Below are 15,891 nucleotides of genomic sequence, written 5' to 3' on the forward strand. Positions count from 1 at the left end.
TCTGGGCTGCGAGCACACACTGCCGGCTCATGTCCAGCTTTTCATCTACCAGTACCCCCAAGTCCTTCTCCGCAGGGATGCTCTCCATCCCTTCATCCCCCAGCCTGTATTGATATCGGGGGTTGCCCCGTCCCAGGTGCAGGACCTTGCACTTGGCCTTGTTGAACCTCATGAGATTCACACAGGCCCACCTCTCTAGCTTGTCCAGGTCCCTTTGGATGACATCTTGTCCTCCTGGCGTGTCAACAATTTTCTCTTATTTAGTGCCTCTGTGTTTGTTCTGCATGAAAAGAAGCATGTTTTGGGGCTACAGACAGCCTGGATTCACTTCCCAGGTCCCAGAGCTGTGACTCACCTTGATGGCAGCAAAGCACCGCAGCTCTGCCCGACACCATCTCCCTGACTCCTTCCTTCACCCGTCACGCACCCTGACCAGTCGTCACGGCCCCACTACCAGCATTTACGGATCCCACAGCAGAGAAGTCACACATAACGGCTGAGCCTCCAAACCCTTGCTGCTCTTTAGGGAGCAATGCCCCTCCCCCACCTCTGGTCTCCCTCCCCACGCCAGCAGCGACCTTTCACGGAGCCTGTTTTACTTGTAATCTCAGCAAAAAAAAAATTAAGTTATTTTTCAGGGCAGGCTGTTTTCCTGCTGGTTTAGCAAATCACATCAGCTCCGCGCAGGGTCTAGTGAGTGCCACATGTCGTTCTGCCCCCTGAGCACAGCTCCAGCGCACCTTTAGGGATGTAAGGCAGGCTTTGCAGGAGTCAGACTCCCATGTGCGCACATAAGACAGTTCAGGGAGCAGATGCTGCTGAAAACTGACTGAGAGGGAGAAAAGTAATTATTTGTTACTCACATGAACTTCCTGCAAAGGGGCAAGGATGTGCAAGTGAATGGGCAAGGCAGGGAACCTGGTTTAGATCAGCTTAAAATCATCAAATCATGGAATCGTTTAGGTTGGAAAAGACCTTTAAGATCATCCAGTCCAACCATTAACCTAACACTACCAAGTCCACCACTAAACCAGTTAAGGGAAGAATCATAATTAATTTCATCTTTCCTGGCTTGGTGGCTGGATTATTTTTTAATGAAAGTAAAAACTAGGAATCATTAAGTTTGGAAAGGACCTCTAAGATCATCAGTCCAACCATCAACCAAACACCACCATGCCCACTGAATCATGTCCCAGACTGCCACATCTACCCGTTTTTTGAACACTTCCAGGGATGGGGACTCCACCACCTCTCTGGGCAGCCTGTTCCAATGCTTGACTACTCTCCGTGAAGAAATTTTTCCTAATATCCAATCTAAACCTCCCCTGGCGCAGCTTAAGCCTATTTCCTCTCATCGCTAACTACTTGGGAGAAGAGACCAACACCCACCTCACTACAACCTCCTTTCAGGTAGTTGTAGAAAGCGACAAGGTCTCCCCTCAGCCTCCTCCTCTCCAGGCTGAACAACCCCAGCTCCCTCAGCCGCTCCCCATCAGCCCTGTGCTCCAGACCCTTCCCCAGCTCCGTTGCCCTTCTCTGGACACGCTCCAGCACCTCAATGTCCTTCTTCTATTGAGGGGCCCAAAACTGGACACAGCATTCCAGGTGCGGCCTCACCAGCGCTGAGTACAGGGGCACAATCACCTCCCTGCTCCTGCTGGCCACACTATTCCTGATACAAGCCAGGATGCTGTTGGCCTTCTTGGCCACCTGGGCACACTGCTGGCTCATGTTCAGCCAGCTGTCAAGCAGCACCCCCAGGTCCTTTTCGGCCAGGCAGCTTTCCAGCCACTCTTCCCCAAGCCTGAAGCGTTGCATGGGGTTGTTGTGACCCAAGCACAGGACCCGGCACTTGGCCTTGTTGAACCTCATACAACTGGCCTTGGCCCACCGATCCAGCCTGTCCAGATCCAAAAGCAGCACAGCTAGAGAGTTGGGACTTTTCTCTCCTCTTTTAACACCCTTTGCACTAAAGCTGTAGGTGGTTCTGAGCAGAGAAACCAGCTCTTCGAGAGTATCCTGTCTGTAAGGACCCTCTGGTGAGGATCCCACACCCAAAACACGGTGTCTGAAGCTAGCAAAGGGAACCTCCCTACCTCTCAGGCACACCGACCGGGACGAGGTGAACAGAAACAGGGCCAGGAGGCTGACGGGCTCCTTAGGGTCGAAGCCTATGAAAGCAAGCAACAGGTTTTGTTTAGACTGAGGGTGCCCACCCTCCATCTCTAAAACAGAGCAGAATGTTTAAGCACAGATATTGGTTTCTACGTAGCCATGTCTTACCATCATCTCGTGCCAAGGCAGAGGATGTGAGGAGGAGAAGGACTCCTTGATCTTGTAAATATTTGATGATTGCCTATAACAAACACATAGAAAGTTAGTGCACTCCCTCTCCTCCTTAGCACACTTTATATCACTCAGCATGACTGTCAACAAGCCCTAATTGCCGGTGAACGTGTGCCAACACCACCAGCTCATTCCCTGCTGAGCAGGACACTGTTCAGTCCGTGTCACTTGGGTCAACTGGGACCTGTAACCGAAAGCATTCCATTTATGTTGTTATTCAGCTCTCAAATTCCTCCCATCTGTTCCTTAAAAAAATAAATATGCTTAGCCAAACTAGCTGTAATTAATGAACAAGGTGAATAATCTTAGTCCCTTCAGTTCAAAAGCTCCTGGGCATCTTAGCCAGGAATTGGTTTCCACAGCCCAAGGTTTTCCCAGCAGGGAAAGCAAAACCGGACACCGGCATCTGACAAAACACAACCAACTGTCCCAGCCACAAGCCTGACTGAAAGTCAGGCCATGCAGCTTGCTTATTAGCAGCATCAGTATCAATGAATATGTGAAAAAAAATTTGCTGAGTCTAAGAGACTCCTGCGACACTGTCTCATCCTGCTGGATGACCGCATGTCTAAAAAGTTACGTGCACTTATCGAGGCTTTTCTTGTGTTCGGGTGTTGTTTGATTCCTCGTCACAGAAGCTTGGCTTGGACTGCCTTTCCCTCCGTGGGGACACCCATCTGGATCTCTTTCTTCCATGCAGACACATCTTGTCAGGAAACCTACAGGAACTGAATAACCCTAGGGCTTCTAATGCTCTGTGAAACTTTGCTGATCCCATTCAGTATGTTCAGACATAACAGAGGATTGGATTAATGCCCGCAGCCTCATTTCTCTAGGACAACAGAACAACTTTGGAAATGCTGAACAATTTCAGTGTAATATTTACTATTCAGAACAGCAGCTCCTTGCTTTGGTTGTCTCAAGCCAGCACAGCAGAAGGGATAAGAGCCAGCATCTCTGCTGCATAAATCCAGCTCAATGAAATAGCTGCGGTTTCTCACCGACAGGATGATTTTCAGGCAGGTGAGGAGGAAATTCAAGCCACAAGGCAGCAGCCACCTGACACAGCTGAGAGACATCACTCAGCACCCAGAGAAATGCAGCTGGCCTCAGGCAACCCCACCTAGCCCCAGCCACCCTTTCATGTTCACTTGGACCCTGTGCAAGGTGGGTGCCTGGCCCATGCACCACTGAAAGGGAAAGGAGACAGAGGGCATTTTTCATTCGTAGTTTTGGGAGCTGCCGCCAAAGCGGATTCACCCGTGGGCCATTCAACAGCATGCTAAGGGGAAGGAAGAAGCACACCCAAAATAGGCTGCGACTGTTTCCTCATTGAAACAGGGGACATACTTTAATCCAGTTTGACAGATACATGAGGGTGGGGAAGATTTAGGAAAAAAATGCTCCTGATGGCTTTCAATACCACACTGCTCACAGCCACAGCTCAACTATCTCATTTTCCCTGGCTCCTCTAGAGACCCCAGCACTGCTTGGCAGGATGTATGTTATAACCCTCAGTGGCTGCAGACACGGTGTAATGCACCGGAACAAGCGGTTGTCACGGATCCCAGTAAGAAAGGCACTTGGACTCTGTAAAGTATTGATTAAACTGTCTTTTATCGGTGAGAACAGGAGAAGAAAAAAGGGATAGCATAGATAAGCTTATGTCCCTTCAGATGCTGGGAACCTCAAGATGAGCTGTAGCACAGACAGATCTGTGCCCCAGCCAGAGGTCCAACTAATGCCAACAATGTGTGCTTGCAGCCCAGAAAGCCAACTGAATCCTGGGCTGCATCAAAAGAAGCGTGGCCAGCAGGTCGAGGGAGGTGATTCTGCCCCTCTACTCTGCTCTGGTGAGACCTCACCTGGAGCACTGTGTCCAGCTCTGAAGCCCTCAGCACTAGAAGGGCATGAACCTGCTGGAGTGGGGCCAGAGGAGGCCACAAAAGTGATCCGAGGGCTGGAGCACCTCTGCTATGAGGCCAGGCTGAGAGAGTTGGGGTTGTCCAGCCTGGAGAAGAGAAGGCTGCAAGGAGACCTTACTGTGGCCTTTCAGTGCTTAAAGGGGGCCTACAGGAAGGATGGGGACAATCTTTTTAGCAAGGCCTGTTGTGACAGGACAAGGAATAATGGATTTAAACTAAAGAAGAATAGATTTAGACTAGACATAAGGAAGAAATTTTTTACAATGAGGGTGGTGAGGCACTGGCATAGGTTGCCCAGAGAGGTGGTGGAGGCCCCATCCCTAGCAACATTCCAGGTCAGGTTGGACGGGGCTCTGAGCACCCTGATCTGGTTAAAGCTGTCCCTGCTCCCTGCAGGGGGTTGGGCTGGATGGCCTGTAAAGGTCCCTTGCAACCCAAAGCATTCTATGATTCTATGCTGCACACTTCAGGATTACCTGCACGTGAAGGGACATTGAGATTGTCTTTCCTATCCCCTTTTTTTCTTCTCATGTTGTTACCAATAAAAGATAGTTTAATCAATACTTTAGGGAGTCAGTGTGTTTTTAAGGGGATCCACAACAAACGTGCTCCGCTACGTTACATGTGGGAAGCTGCACATCGGTGGGCAGCTCTTCAGCAGTGCCGCACAGCAACAGCACTTCCAGGCAGTTCATGGGCCACTGCCAACTTACAGCGAGGGGAAGCAGCGCCCAGCCAGCTGTGAGTTTGCGGCCGTGAATTTACAACCCTACATCTACAGGAAGCATCAGATGGGAGAGAGCAACCAGCAGCAGCAAAGCCAAACCCAACCTGACCACAAATCCCAACAGAGAGGCAGGTGCTGGGCTCCACAGGGGTGAGGTTTATCCCTTGGAGCCCCAAGGAGATGTGACAATTGCACGGGGAACAAGACGACCCCAGCGTGCTGGAAAAAAGCCTTATCAGATAATATACCGCAAGGGAAATTCCCCATTAAAAAAACCAATAAATCTCAGCACGTTCAGAGCTCCCGGAAGTCCATGAGGTTTCGGCAGCGTAACTCTGAGTATCTAGCTGAGTGGGGGCTGTTTTTCAGCACGAGGGAGAAAGGCAGAAATGTGACAGCTTATGTCTTTTGCTTAGTAATTATGATTCTGGCACTGGGAGACTTTGCTTCTGCTTTCTTAATATATAAGATCCCCTTGCAGTCCTTGTCCACCATGCTGTTTGCAATGAAGGAGGGAAATCATTTAATAAAGACAATAAAATAATCTCATCTGGCATAAACATAGCCAAAGAAGAGGTTTGCCTGGTATAATGTCTTCTGCTCAGCAGGGCGTGGTCACTGTAGAAATCAGTTCCCAGCTCATAGTGGGTAATCTTCAGTTAACAGTTTATATACAGAAAAACTAAACTATGTTTGAGACTAACCAAGCAGGAAAATAATAATTAAAGCAGGGAAATTAATTCCATTTTGCATTAGTTCAGAATCTGTCAATAATGTTACCAAAAGTTCCAAGTTCATTTAAAAGCCTATTTCCCTCACAGAATGACAATGTTTTAAAATACTTACCAAGTCCTTTTCCTTTAGATTTTCTACTAGCCGATCCATTTTGTATTGATCCTTATTAGATATTTCTACTTCGTACAGACTGAAGTAAAGTCCCTGAAAGCAGACTGCAGACAAAAGAGAGAGAATATGACATTGAAAGAGAATCATAGAATCACAGAATGCTTTGGGTTGGAAGGGATCTTTAGAGCTCATCCAGCCCAACCCCCTGCAGGGAGCAGGGACAGCTTTAACCAGATCAGGGTGCTCAGAGCCCCGTCCAACCTGACCTGGAATGTTGCTAGGGATGGGGCCTCCACCACCTCTCTGGGCAACCTGTGCCACTGCCTCACCACCCTCATTGTAAAAAATTTCTTCCTTATATCCAGTCTAAATCTACCCTCCTTCAGTTTAAAACCATTACTCCTTGTCCTGTCACAACAGGCCTTGCTAAAAAGATTGTCCCCAGTGCCTCTTGCATGAACTCTGAACAAACAAGTGCTCCCGTACCAGGAAGATGGGCGTGCAATTGGTGGAAGCACTGGGGTTTAACAAAAAACTTAAAAATATTTCCTAAGCTAGTATATGCTTTCATACCGCAGTGAGTTTCCCCTTCAACCCATGGTTCACAAGAGATGTTTCCTATCTTATCTCTGCAGCTAACGAAATCAATTTAACCAATGCTGTGGCCTTCAACAGAGACAGGGAGCCTTTCAGAGGCAAATACCTCACTCTAACACGCCATACTCTCCCCTGCTATGGAGTATCCTTATTCTGCACTCTGATGCCCAAGGGACTTTAACAAAGGCAAGATCTCGGTCCCGTCTTTACCCCTCCTGAATCTTGCAGCAAAATTCTTCTGTTCAAGCATCTCCCGTCTTTCACCAGCCAACCCTAAGACTGCGGCTCCACAGCACCTTCATCAAGCATCAATGTGGCCTCCTCCCACTTCTCCTGTCTCCTCCCCTGCCCTAGTACTATCCCGTGTCCGTCCGCACTGCGAGCTGAATGCTAACCTCCAGAACAGCCTAGCTGTCAGCTGGCCTGATCAGTGCCCTGACCTGGCTCAGCAGAGCTGATACACAGACTGGAGGCAACACTGCAGCAGTCCACACTTATTTTGGTGTAAGATGACATAGAAATGCACCTGGAGCTTCTGCAAATCACATTCAGAGCTCTCCACGTGCAACCTGCAGTATCCATGTCAGTAACCGCGTGTCCGCTGCAATACGCAGCCACTCACAGCCATCGGGAGCTCAATACCTTGGGGCTGAGAGCTGCCAGGCTCATCAAAACTCCTACCCAAAAATCAATCAGTAATACGAACCCCAAAATGTAATTAGACACAGGTGCCCTCCTCCCCACCCTGCGCTGACCAGGACAGAGAGTGGCTGACTATAGGCAAGCAGTGTCTCTTAGCATCCCTAAGGGGACAGCAGAGCCTTTCTCTCCCTTCCCCAAATCTGTGCTTTTATTTGCTGATTGCTGAGCATTCCCTGCCTCTCCCCAAGGTTTCTGGAGTCCTCTCACGCTGCAATTCACTGTCACTGTCAGTTCCCTCGAAGTGACAAGTAGGTTACCCGTGACGCAAAGCTACTGCAGGCAGCCTTATCTTTTGGCTTTGGCTGGCAGCTACCCCCATCTGCAGGAGACACTGGGTCAGACCCCAAGAGGTGGAGCGTCCCTCACCTCGTGGGGAGATCATGTAAGAAGGGGAAAGTTTGTCTCCCTGCATTTGCTCTCAGTTGCGCCATGTTTGGCACTTTGCAGGATGGGAGCCCAGGTCTCCGAACAGGGTCTCCCAATCTGTCCTGTCCCAGGAATGGGCAGATTAAAGGGCTGCTTTGGTAAGAGGATTATATCACACCAGGAGACCATATGAAGTGAGGACAGGAAAACATCCTTGCGCTGCCTGCAATCAGCCACCCTTCAAGACAGGGCCCAGTGCTACATGGACCTGAGCCCTGACCCTCTGCAGCAATTCCTATGGGACAGCACAAGCATACGTTACTCACTGTGCCGGTGGGTTTTGCACTCACCTTCATTCTCAATGTAATTTCTTTTCCCAAACGCAGCTTCTGGTAGCTTTTTCTTCAAGTCGGACAAACCCATGACATGGTTAACATCCAGGTTGCGAGGCCTGTGGGGATAAAGTAGCAGACGGTGAGATCACAAGCATAAAAGCCTCTCAAGATTAAGCACAGCAAAGAGTCCTGCTTGCCCTGTCACTGTGAAACCAGAGAAAGCAGCTCTGGAGAAGGCTGGAGAAGGTGCAGCTTGCTTAGCACTTTGCTGAGTTGAGGATCCTCTTTGTAAACATCTCCAAACACCGATATCATCGGTGGTTGTGCTACTGGCTGTCACTGGCTGTTTCAAATTGCTGCCTGCTGGCTGGCTTCTGACTACTGAAGATCTTAAATATCCCATTTTTTTGAATGCCAGTTGCCTCAATATTTTATTTGCCATCGTGCCAATCTGTAAACACAACTGGCTGATTGTACGTGCACCATCGGGAAGCCCACTTCTCACAAGGAGAAAAATCCCAAGCAGGAATAACTGATTTGGAATAAACATCCCAAAGCAGTTAACAAAAACAGATAACAAAATACAGCCGTTTCCAGCTGCAGTTCAGAGCCTGATCTCACGTCCTCATCCAGCTGTTGCTGTGACAATGCACCGCTGGCTGCCCAGCACCACTTTCCTGACACTGATGACTGCCCTGACAGTGCAGGTGGTAAGGTGGTACAGCTGCAAGAAAATGATGAACAATAAGGGGAGATGGGGCAGGAGAGACAAAACTGGCTTTCGCTGGTACAAAGACACCCAAAGGGGTAATGCTTCACACTCCACAAATTGCACAGAAAGAAGAGAAAGGGGCAACTTACAGCTGGGCTGGAATCGCGGAGCTGTATGGGGTCCTCAGGGCGATGTTGCACAAAAGCTGGCCCCGGATGGAGAGCTGCCCGCGCCATGGACAGTACAACGCTACAGGCGAAAGGGAGAACGGCTCAGAGAAAGCAGGAGAGGAGGGCAAACAGAGAAAGGTACATTTATAAAACAAAAACAACCACCAGATGCTCCTACCTTTGTGGTTAAGCTCAGGTCTAGAGAAAAGGGAGAAAAAGAGGAACATTTAGCAATGGGAAAAGGAAAACAGCCTACAAAAGCAACCGGGTATTCTGGAATGACAAGAAGTTGCTTACAGGCTCTCTATAGCTAAGACGGGCATTTCCTTTGGCTCCCTGTACTGGCAGGCGATGACTATGTACGGGCAGATCTGCCTGGGCCGCTCTGCAGTGCTGCCATCGGACACTTCATACACGTAATACTGGGGTGAGAAGGGAAACACTGATGAAAAAAACCATGCTGAAGAATGAGCGAGGCACTGGGGCCAGCGCTGTGCTCCCCTGCAGCCCGCAAGTGAGCCATCTGCACCGTCCTGTTGCAAACCTCTACCTGGCTCTGCTCGAAGGCCTGGCAGTGGCTGGTCTTTGATGTTATGCTGTTTCTGCTCACAGCGACGTGGCAGTCATAGCCGGGAGACGGGCAGGTGTAGCTGGTTGTGTAATTCTCAGATACCACCCTCACCTTCCCCTGTGCCAGAAAATTTACCAAAAAAAAAAAAAAATTAGACATAATTGTTTGCAGAAACTTCTTTTAAAAGACCCCCGAAACCTCCTTTTCCCCAAAGACAGAATTGCTGGCAGCCCCACATTGCCCACTGTGAGGGGGCTGTGTGCATTTGCATCCTTCCAAACAGGAGGGCCTGACTTGGCCGAGCTCGGCACGGCATGGCAGACAAATCAGCGCTGCTCAGGAGAGTGCATTTTCCATGCCAGCTACAGAGAGCCCGCAGGGAGGGGAGACAGGTACCACACACCAGCCCCATGGAGGAAGGGAATGGGGCTGTGATCTCAGCCACCTTAAAGTTACCCCCTCAAGTGCCCCAAATGCATGAGAGTCCAGGGAAAAAGGTGACCCTATGGGGACTTTCTGATCTCAGCAGTGGAATTTGGAAAGTCTGCTGCATTGTGTGGCTGAGGGAACTGGGGTTGTTTAGTCTGCAGAAGAGGAGGCTGAGGGCAGACCTTATCGCTCTCTACAACTCCCTGAAAGTGAGGTGGGTGCTGGTCTCTTCTCCCAAGTAGTTAGCAATAGGACGAGAGGAAATGGCCTCAAGTTGCGTCAGATTGGATATTAGGAAAAATTTCTTTACTGAAAGAGCAGTCAAGCATGGGAACAGGCTGCCCAGAGAGGTGGGGGAGTCACCATCCCTGGAGCTGTTCAAAAAACGGGCAGACGTGGCACTTTGGGACATGGTTTAGTGGGCATGGTGGTGTTGGGTTGATGGTTGGGCTGATGATCTTAGAGATCCTTTCCAACCTTAATGATTCCTAGTTGTTACTTTCGTTAAAATATAATCCAGCCACCAAGCCAGGAAAGATGAAATTAATTATTACTCTCCCCTTAATTGGTTTAGTGGTGGACTTGGTAGTGTTAGGTTAATGGTTGGACTGGATGATCTTAAAGGTCTTTTCCAAGCTAAATGATTCAATGATTCTATGATTCTCCGCCCCCCCGCAGGCCACCAGCCCAGCCCAGCCCAGTCTGATTGCTTGCTTCCTAGTCTGACACATCCCATAGTCAAAAATCCCGATGAGCTCTCAGAGCTGATTTTACACCCCACCCCACCAGCTATGGGCACCAATATCTCCTTAAAAACTGCTTGCACTGTGTAGTGGCTTCTGAAAACCATTCCACATAAAAAGCAAGACTTGCATTTTACCTTAATTAGCTTACAAATGACAATATAGCCTGATTTTCCATGATACCAGGGTCTCGGATGAAGACAGTCTGCATACTTGGAAATATAAACCCCTGTGAAAACAAAGCAATGGAAGGTAACGTGAATCACCTGTCGAGTAAAGCTGATTGCCAAAAAAACCCTGTAAAGAGGACCTTCCTTGCAGGAACAGGAGTCTCTGCAGAGCCAGTGCTGCATACTACAGTAGCACTTGCTGCCATAAAAAGGGTGAAACTTTCTGACTCTTCCTTTTTTTGACTGCTGGTATGGAACACTGTTATATGTTTCAGGGTCAGCTCTAGGAAAGGAGTTAACGTGGGTTTCTCCTGGGAGAAGTAGCCCAGCTAACATCAGTTTTGCCCACACTACGTGAAAACAGACCGAGCGAGGGTTTTTCTATTACAGGAAGATCTGGTGAAGGGCTTCCAGGTCAGACGGCAAGAGGGGCAGGTGCTTTGCTCGATTTGGAGTCACGCAAAGGCAATGTGGATGTTTATACGTGGGGAACACACACTGCAAGGGCAGGAGAGCAGGCCCATGGCATGGCATAGACCCTCCCAAGCCACTTCCTTGGCTCTTTATGGTCCTTCAGCGTCCCAGATGCCAACGTGAACCTTCTACCCTGTGACAAGGCCTGTTCTGACATGGTTTATTCCCATCCCTTCTCCATGTTCAGGGAGTATCATACGTGGATTTAGTGGGGGGAACGGTGTTGGCTTTTCACTCCTGCTTTATATTTGTAGACAAGGCTGGTAAGAGAAGTACATGGGGGGGAAATGGGGACTGGGCAGGGGAAGGGCTACAAAGAGACACACCGTAATATTCATCTCAGTCCATCAGGACTAAGATATACACCCAGCTAAATAACCTGTTCTTGCTTGTTTTTGCTTTCACTGCCATGGACTGTTCAATAATTAGGTGCCTTGGCCTGCAAAGACTTGCTGGATGAGCACTGGGAGACATTCTACTTCTGGCAGAAGGATTTCTTTGAGTAATGCGTCCTGCACTGTCTTGAGGCCCCAGACCTTTGAGCAAGGAACAAGCACAGACTGAAAAGAGCTTCGACACGTCACGATCTGCTCTGGTTATTAACAAAACTGCTGGCAAAAGCTCAGCAATGGACTCTGAAGAGCAAACTGGCAGGGAGAGCTGCCAAAAAGCCATTTTGGTGACAAGGGTTGTTATTAATAAGGGAAAAAAAAAATGAAATGGAGAAGTGAAGAGATGGTAACATTCCCTGGGGAAGATCCCATCCTCATCTGGTTGAGGGGGCAGAAGGAAAACACTGCTGCTTGCTTGATCCAAACAAATGAAGTTCCCCATGTAAGAAACATGGGCGTTTCTGTGGATCTTTGCAGTAAATAACAAGGCAGTACCAGGAGGTTGTCTGGGCTTTTGCTTTTGTTTTTAAAGGAGTTGATAGCCCCAGAACAGCAAAAAGGTCTCGCGGTCCTCTGAATGGAAATCTTACCTTTTGCTGGGTCACCAAGCGTGGAAATAGAACTGCTGTTTACACGGAGGCCCGTCTGACACACCTCTTTTGCCTTCAAAAGAAGAGACAGCCTCTTTTACCATCTATTTGCAAAGATAAAGGACACAGCTACTGAAATATGTAGCACGACAGTCGGCAGAATACTTGCAACAGGCAAACACATGCTGCAAGTCAATTACGTATCGTTACAGTCCCAAAACACCGGTGGTATAAAGAAAACTAAACACAATGTTCACAGGAAGAACCAACAGGAAGAAAATTTGTTGTTTCAGATACTAAATGCTTTTATTTACCAAGCGTTGTCACAAAAACCTCTGTGGAAGCAAAAGCTTAGAAAAACCTGGAAAAACTCCAGCATCTCTAGAAACCACTGCAAGCACAAGGCTGGACTTTGCACTTTCTTTATCTGTGTGGGCAATTTGTGGAAAAATAAATGCAATGGAGCTGGCATGAAGGCAAAGGACATTTGCTACTCTGTGCTCAACCCTCCATAGGCACAATTACTGCCCTGGGAGCATCTCACCGGCTTTGATTTAATCCACGTCCAAAGCAGATTCATCAAAGCGTGCAAAAACCAAATGCATATTGACCAAAGAGTGACAACAGGAGCAGTTTGAACTCATTAAGGCTGAGAAAGAAAAGCAAACGAGTCAAACTGTATTCAGTCCCTTTATAAGCAACACGGGGCACTCATCTCACCTAAATTTTGCCTCCTAAAAGGCACGTGTCTAGCTTAGACTACCCAGCTAGACCTCTTCTCTGAACAGTGGAGAAAGGCACCTCCAGAGAGCGATTTAGCCCCAGGACTTTAGATGCCTGCATTAAACGAGGTCCAGCTATCCTCTGGAGAGCTCCAGCTGTCCTCTGGAGAGCTCCCTCTTTCCTAGGGTCTGTACAAGGAGCTCAGTCACTCAGCACAGACTATGCTAAATTTCAAACAGCTAAAATGAAGTGGGACAAGCCCTGCTCCCACACTGAGACTGGAAGTAGTTTATTTTGCTGTAGCTCAGTCCAAACTGAACAGAACTAAGCTGCATTCAGGCCACTCTCAACCTGAACAAAACCATCCCTACAGTGATTTAACATGGCATAATTAAATCACGTTAAACGTGAATTCCCACTAGATTTCCTGAGCATCCTTGAGTAAACAAACTCCTCTCACAAAATCAAAAGAATCCTTGTGAAAAATGGGCAGGAATAGCTACCTCCCAATAGCTGTGTCAGGCTCTCTGTCCACCTAGATGGCAAAACCAAGGGAACTTGCCTAAAACCACCGGACAAACTCCTGTCTTCTGTCGCAAAGGCGCTTTTCTCTTCTAAGTGTACATGAAAGGTTTCACCTGCCTGTACTTGACCATAAATCCACTGGGACAAAGGAAGACTCCTTCTATCTCCCTGCAGAAGGCAAAGGAGGCAGCCAAATCTCAAACAGTAATCAACTGGAGAGACGCAAAATAGGATCCATCACTAAAACCTCCCAGGAGCTGCTTTTAGAATCTGTTCTGGATTATTTATACAGTAGTAATTGCACTGGTAACTGGGGTAGAGAGAGCCAGGACACTTCTGTCAATAGATCTGTCAGGTTTGGTGGGATGGAGCACATGTGCAGGCACTTGGCATCAAACTTCTTAGGCTGAATAAACATTTCAGGTTACCTCTTCTTCATTATCAAACAGGAGAAATGCAAAGGTCTCTTCCAGCTCCTCCTGGCTGTACCCAGCGGCTTCCTTTGCTTGGGCAAAAGCTTTGAGCTGCAGAAGACAAAACAACACTTTGTTCTAGTCCACTCACGCCAAGGCCAAGTGACGCGTTCATGGTGTGAGGACAGCGTGTCCCGCGTACCTCCAGTCGTGGTCAGTATGGGGCAGCTGGCAGCAGCCGGGCGATGCTGGACCAGCTCATGCGCCCACACATCATTCCCTCCCCCAGGCACATGTACACCCAGTCTCTCCCCACAAGGCCCCCAATCCATGCATCTGTCTGTCCGTCTGTCTCTGCCTTTGCCCCCAGCAGAACATGTTCGATGTTTTCCAAGGGACACCAGGCACATCCAGCCCCACAGCATCACGCTGTGCTCATCCCAGGCAAGTCCAGCCTTATTCCACCCTGCCCCTCTTGCCACACATCGCTGGCTACTGGGGAGCTTGTTTCACCAAGCAGCATGCGGGCTGGTAGAGCATCACATTTAGTAGCCAGCTACGGCCATCAGAAGACAAATTATCTCAGCCATGGAGAAGATGCCTACAGAAGGGGAGATGCTTGGAGGCACTTCTTGTTTTCTCTCTCCACTGACCAGGGAAGCCTAGATTATTTGACTAGAGGGCGGGTGCTATTATGCAACTACAGCTCAGAGAGTTTGGCTACAGCCAAATAACACATTATTCCAATTTCTTTTGTCTGATAATTAAAGCAAAGCGTGTTCTCAGTGCAGACAGGGAGAACATCATGGGAGCAAACAGAGCTGGTCTGAGTCCATGATGTTTTGGGGCTTTAACAAAAGAAGTTGTAGAACGATGGGATTTTTTTAAACGGGGTTAGAAGACAAAAAACAACAATCTCATCACTCTTTTGCTTACTTTGGCTTTAGAACTCACAGGCAAATCAACAAATTACTTGATACCTGCTTTCCCAGTTTTTTATCCAGCTCCACAGTGACTATCCCAGATTTAGGCAGCCAAAATGTCTAAGCTCTATTTAATTCCCGACAACAAGCAGACTGGTCATCTCCAGTCCCTGGAGGAGACAGCCTGTCTTCCATGCCAATGACAGTGGGACTGTAGGGATACAGGCACTTTAAAAGTGGTTCTGTACATGCCCCAGTCAGCCGGAGAAAGGGAAATGGGGTTAAAATTGGTGCCTGCACAGGTGTGAGGGCAGACAAAAGAAATACCGTGTGGAAATCTGCCTTGCTGTGAATCAGGAGAGGTGCAGTAACATTAAAGCTCTCCTGCTAGGTATCAAACCAGCATTTCAACCCACCCCGAAGGCCTGCTCCAGGAACTGCTGCTGAATGTTTGTCAACGTTTGCTGAATGCTGAACAGACCTTTTGTTCCTGATCAGATTGGGAAGTGCAAGAAAGCAAAGCAAAGGCTCCCTTCAGTCAGGAACTGCAAATGGGGCTCTACAAGGCAGGCAGATCAGCCACGCGCTGCCAAGGAAAAAACTGCCAATAAATGAGCATTTACAGACGCCTGCAGCTCCCAAAGAAACACCACCACCTTGTTCCCCCACCAGCCTTACCTCACTTAGGAAAACATCGTTTTCCACCAGAATTGCTTGGCTGTATTGAAAACCGTCCTGAGATGTAGAGTTCAAATAGGAGCTCTGCAGCACCGAAACCGCTGTCTGCAAAAGGAAACTCGACTCTTCCAATTCTGGATGAAAACCTGGAGGAAGAAAGCAAAAAAGCAGGTGCAAATATTAACTCTGGGCATCCCCAGATGAGTATGGGGCCTCAGCAGAGGCGGGTGGCAGCTGAGTGTGACTCACAGCACACCGGCCTCATTTATCAAGCCCAGATCTCCATGGATCAGCTCCATGGCTCCCACTGGGAGTGGTAGCTCCCCTCCAGCCACACAACCCCCAAGTCTTTGTCTGCGAGTTAAATTGCCCTTCCACAGGAGGAATACGAGCTCCCTGTTTGCCAGTCAGCCCTTAAAGTTTTTCCTTTGCAACATAAAAAAAAAAAAAAAGAAATCATTAGCAACTGCTAGAAGCAAAGCCTGGTGGTAAACTAGCTTTACGCTCTCTGAGCAGGTCAGAGTTTTCTCTTGT

At 48.5% G+C, this 15,891-nt stretch overlaps 1 protein-coding gene across 1 annotated transcript in view; it reads right to left on the reverse strand.

The window, feature by feature from the left end:
• Positions 1–15,656, reverse strand: part of TASOR2 (transcription activation suppressor family member 2) — a 37,258-nt gene extending 21,602 nt beyond the window's left edge. The window contains exons 1-13 of the mRNA XM_075727583.1: positions 15,614–15,656; positions 15,358–15,503; positions 13,772–13,867; positions 12,096–12,168; positions 10,607–10,698; positions 9,277–9,414; positions 9,024–9,148; positions 8,905–8,924; positions 8,706–8,805; positions 7,860–7,960; positions 5,845–5,948; positions 2,284–2,356; positions 2,097–2,171 (exon numbers count right to left, since the gene is read on the reverse strand). Coding sequence (XP_075583698.1) covers positions 2,097–2,171; positions 2,284–2,356; positions 5,845–5,948; positions 7,860–7,960; positions 8,706–8,805; positions 8,905–8,924; positions 9,024–9,148; positions 9,277–9,414; positions 10,607–10,698; positions 12,096–12,168; positions 13,772–13,867; positions 15,358–15,503; positions 15,614–15,656 — 1,186 coding nt within the window. The remainder of the gene's footprint in view (positions 1–2,096; positions 2,172–2,283; positions 2,357–5,844; positions 5,949–7,859; positions 7,961–8,705; positions 8,806–8,904; positions 8,925–9,023; positions 9,149–9,276; positions 9,415–10,606; positions 10,699–12,095; positions 12,169–13,771; positions 13,868–15,357; positions 15,504–15,613) is intronic.
• Between the last annotated feature and the right edge of the window lie 235 nt (positions 15,657–15,891).

The sequence above is a fragment of the Pelecanus crispus genome, chromosome 1 (assembly GCF_030463565.1).
Source record: "Pelecanus crispus isolate bPelCri1 chromosome 1, bPelCri1.pri, whole genome shotgun sequence".
In the NCBI taxonomy this organism is placed as follows: domain Eukaryota; kingdom Metazoa; phylum Chordata; class Aves; order Pelecaniformes; family Pelecanidae; genus Pelecanus; species Pelecanus crispus.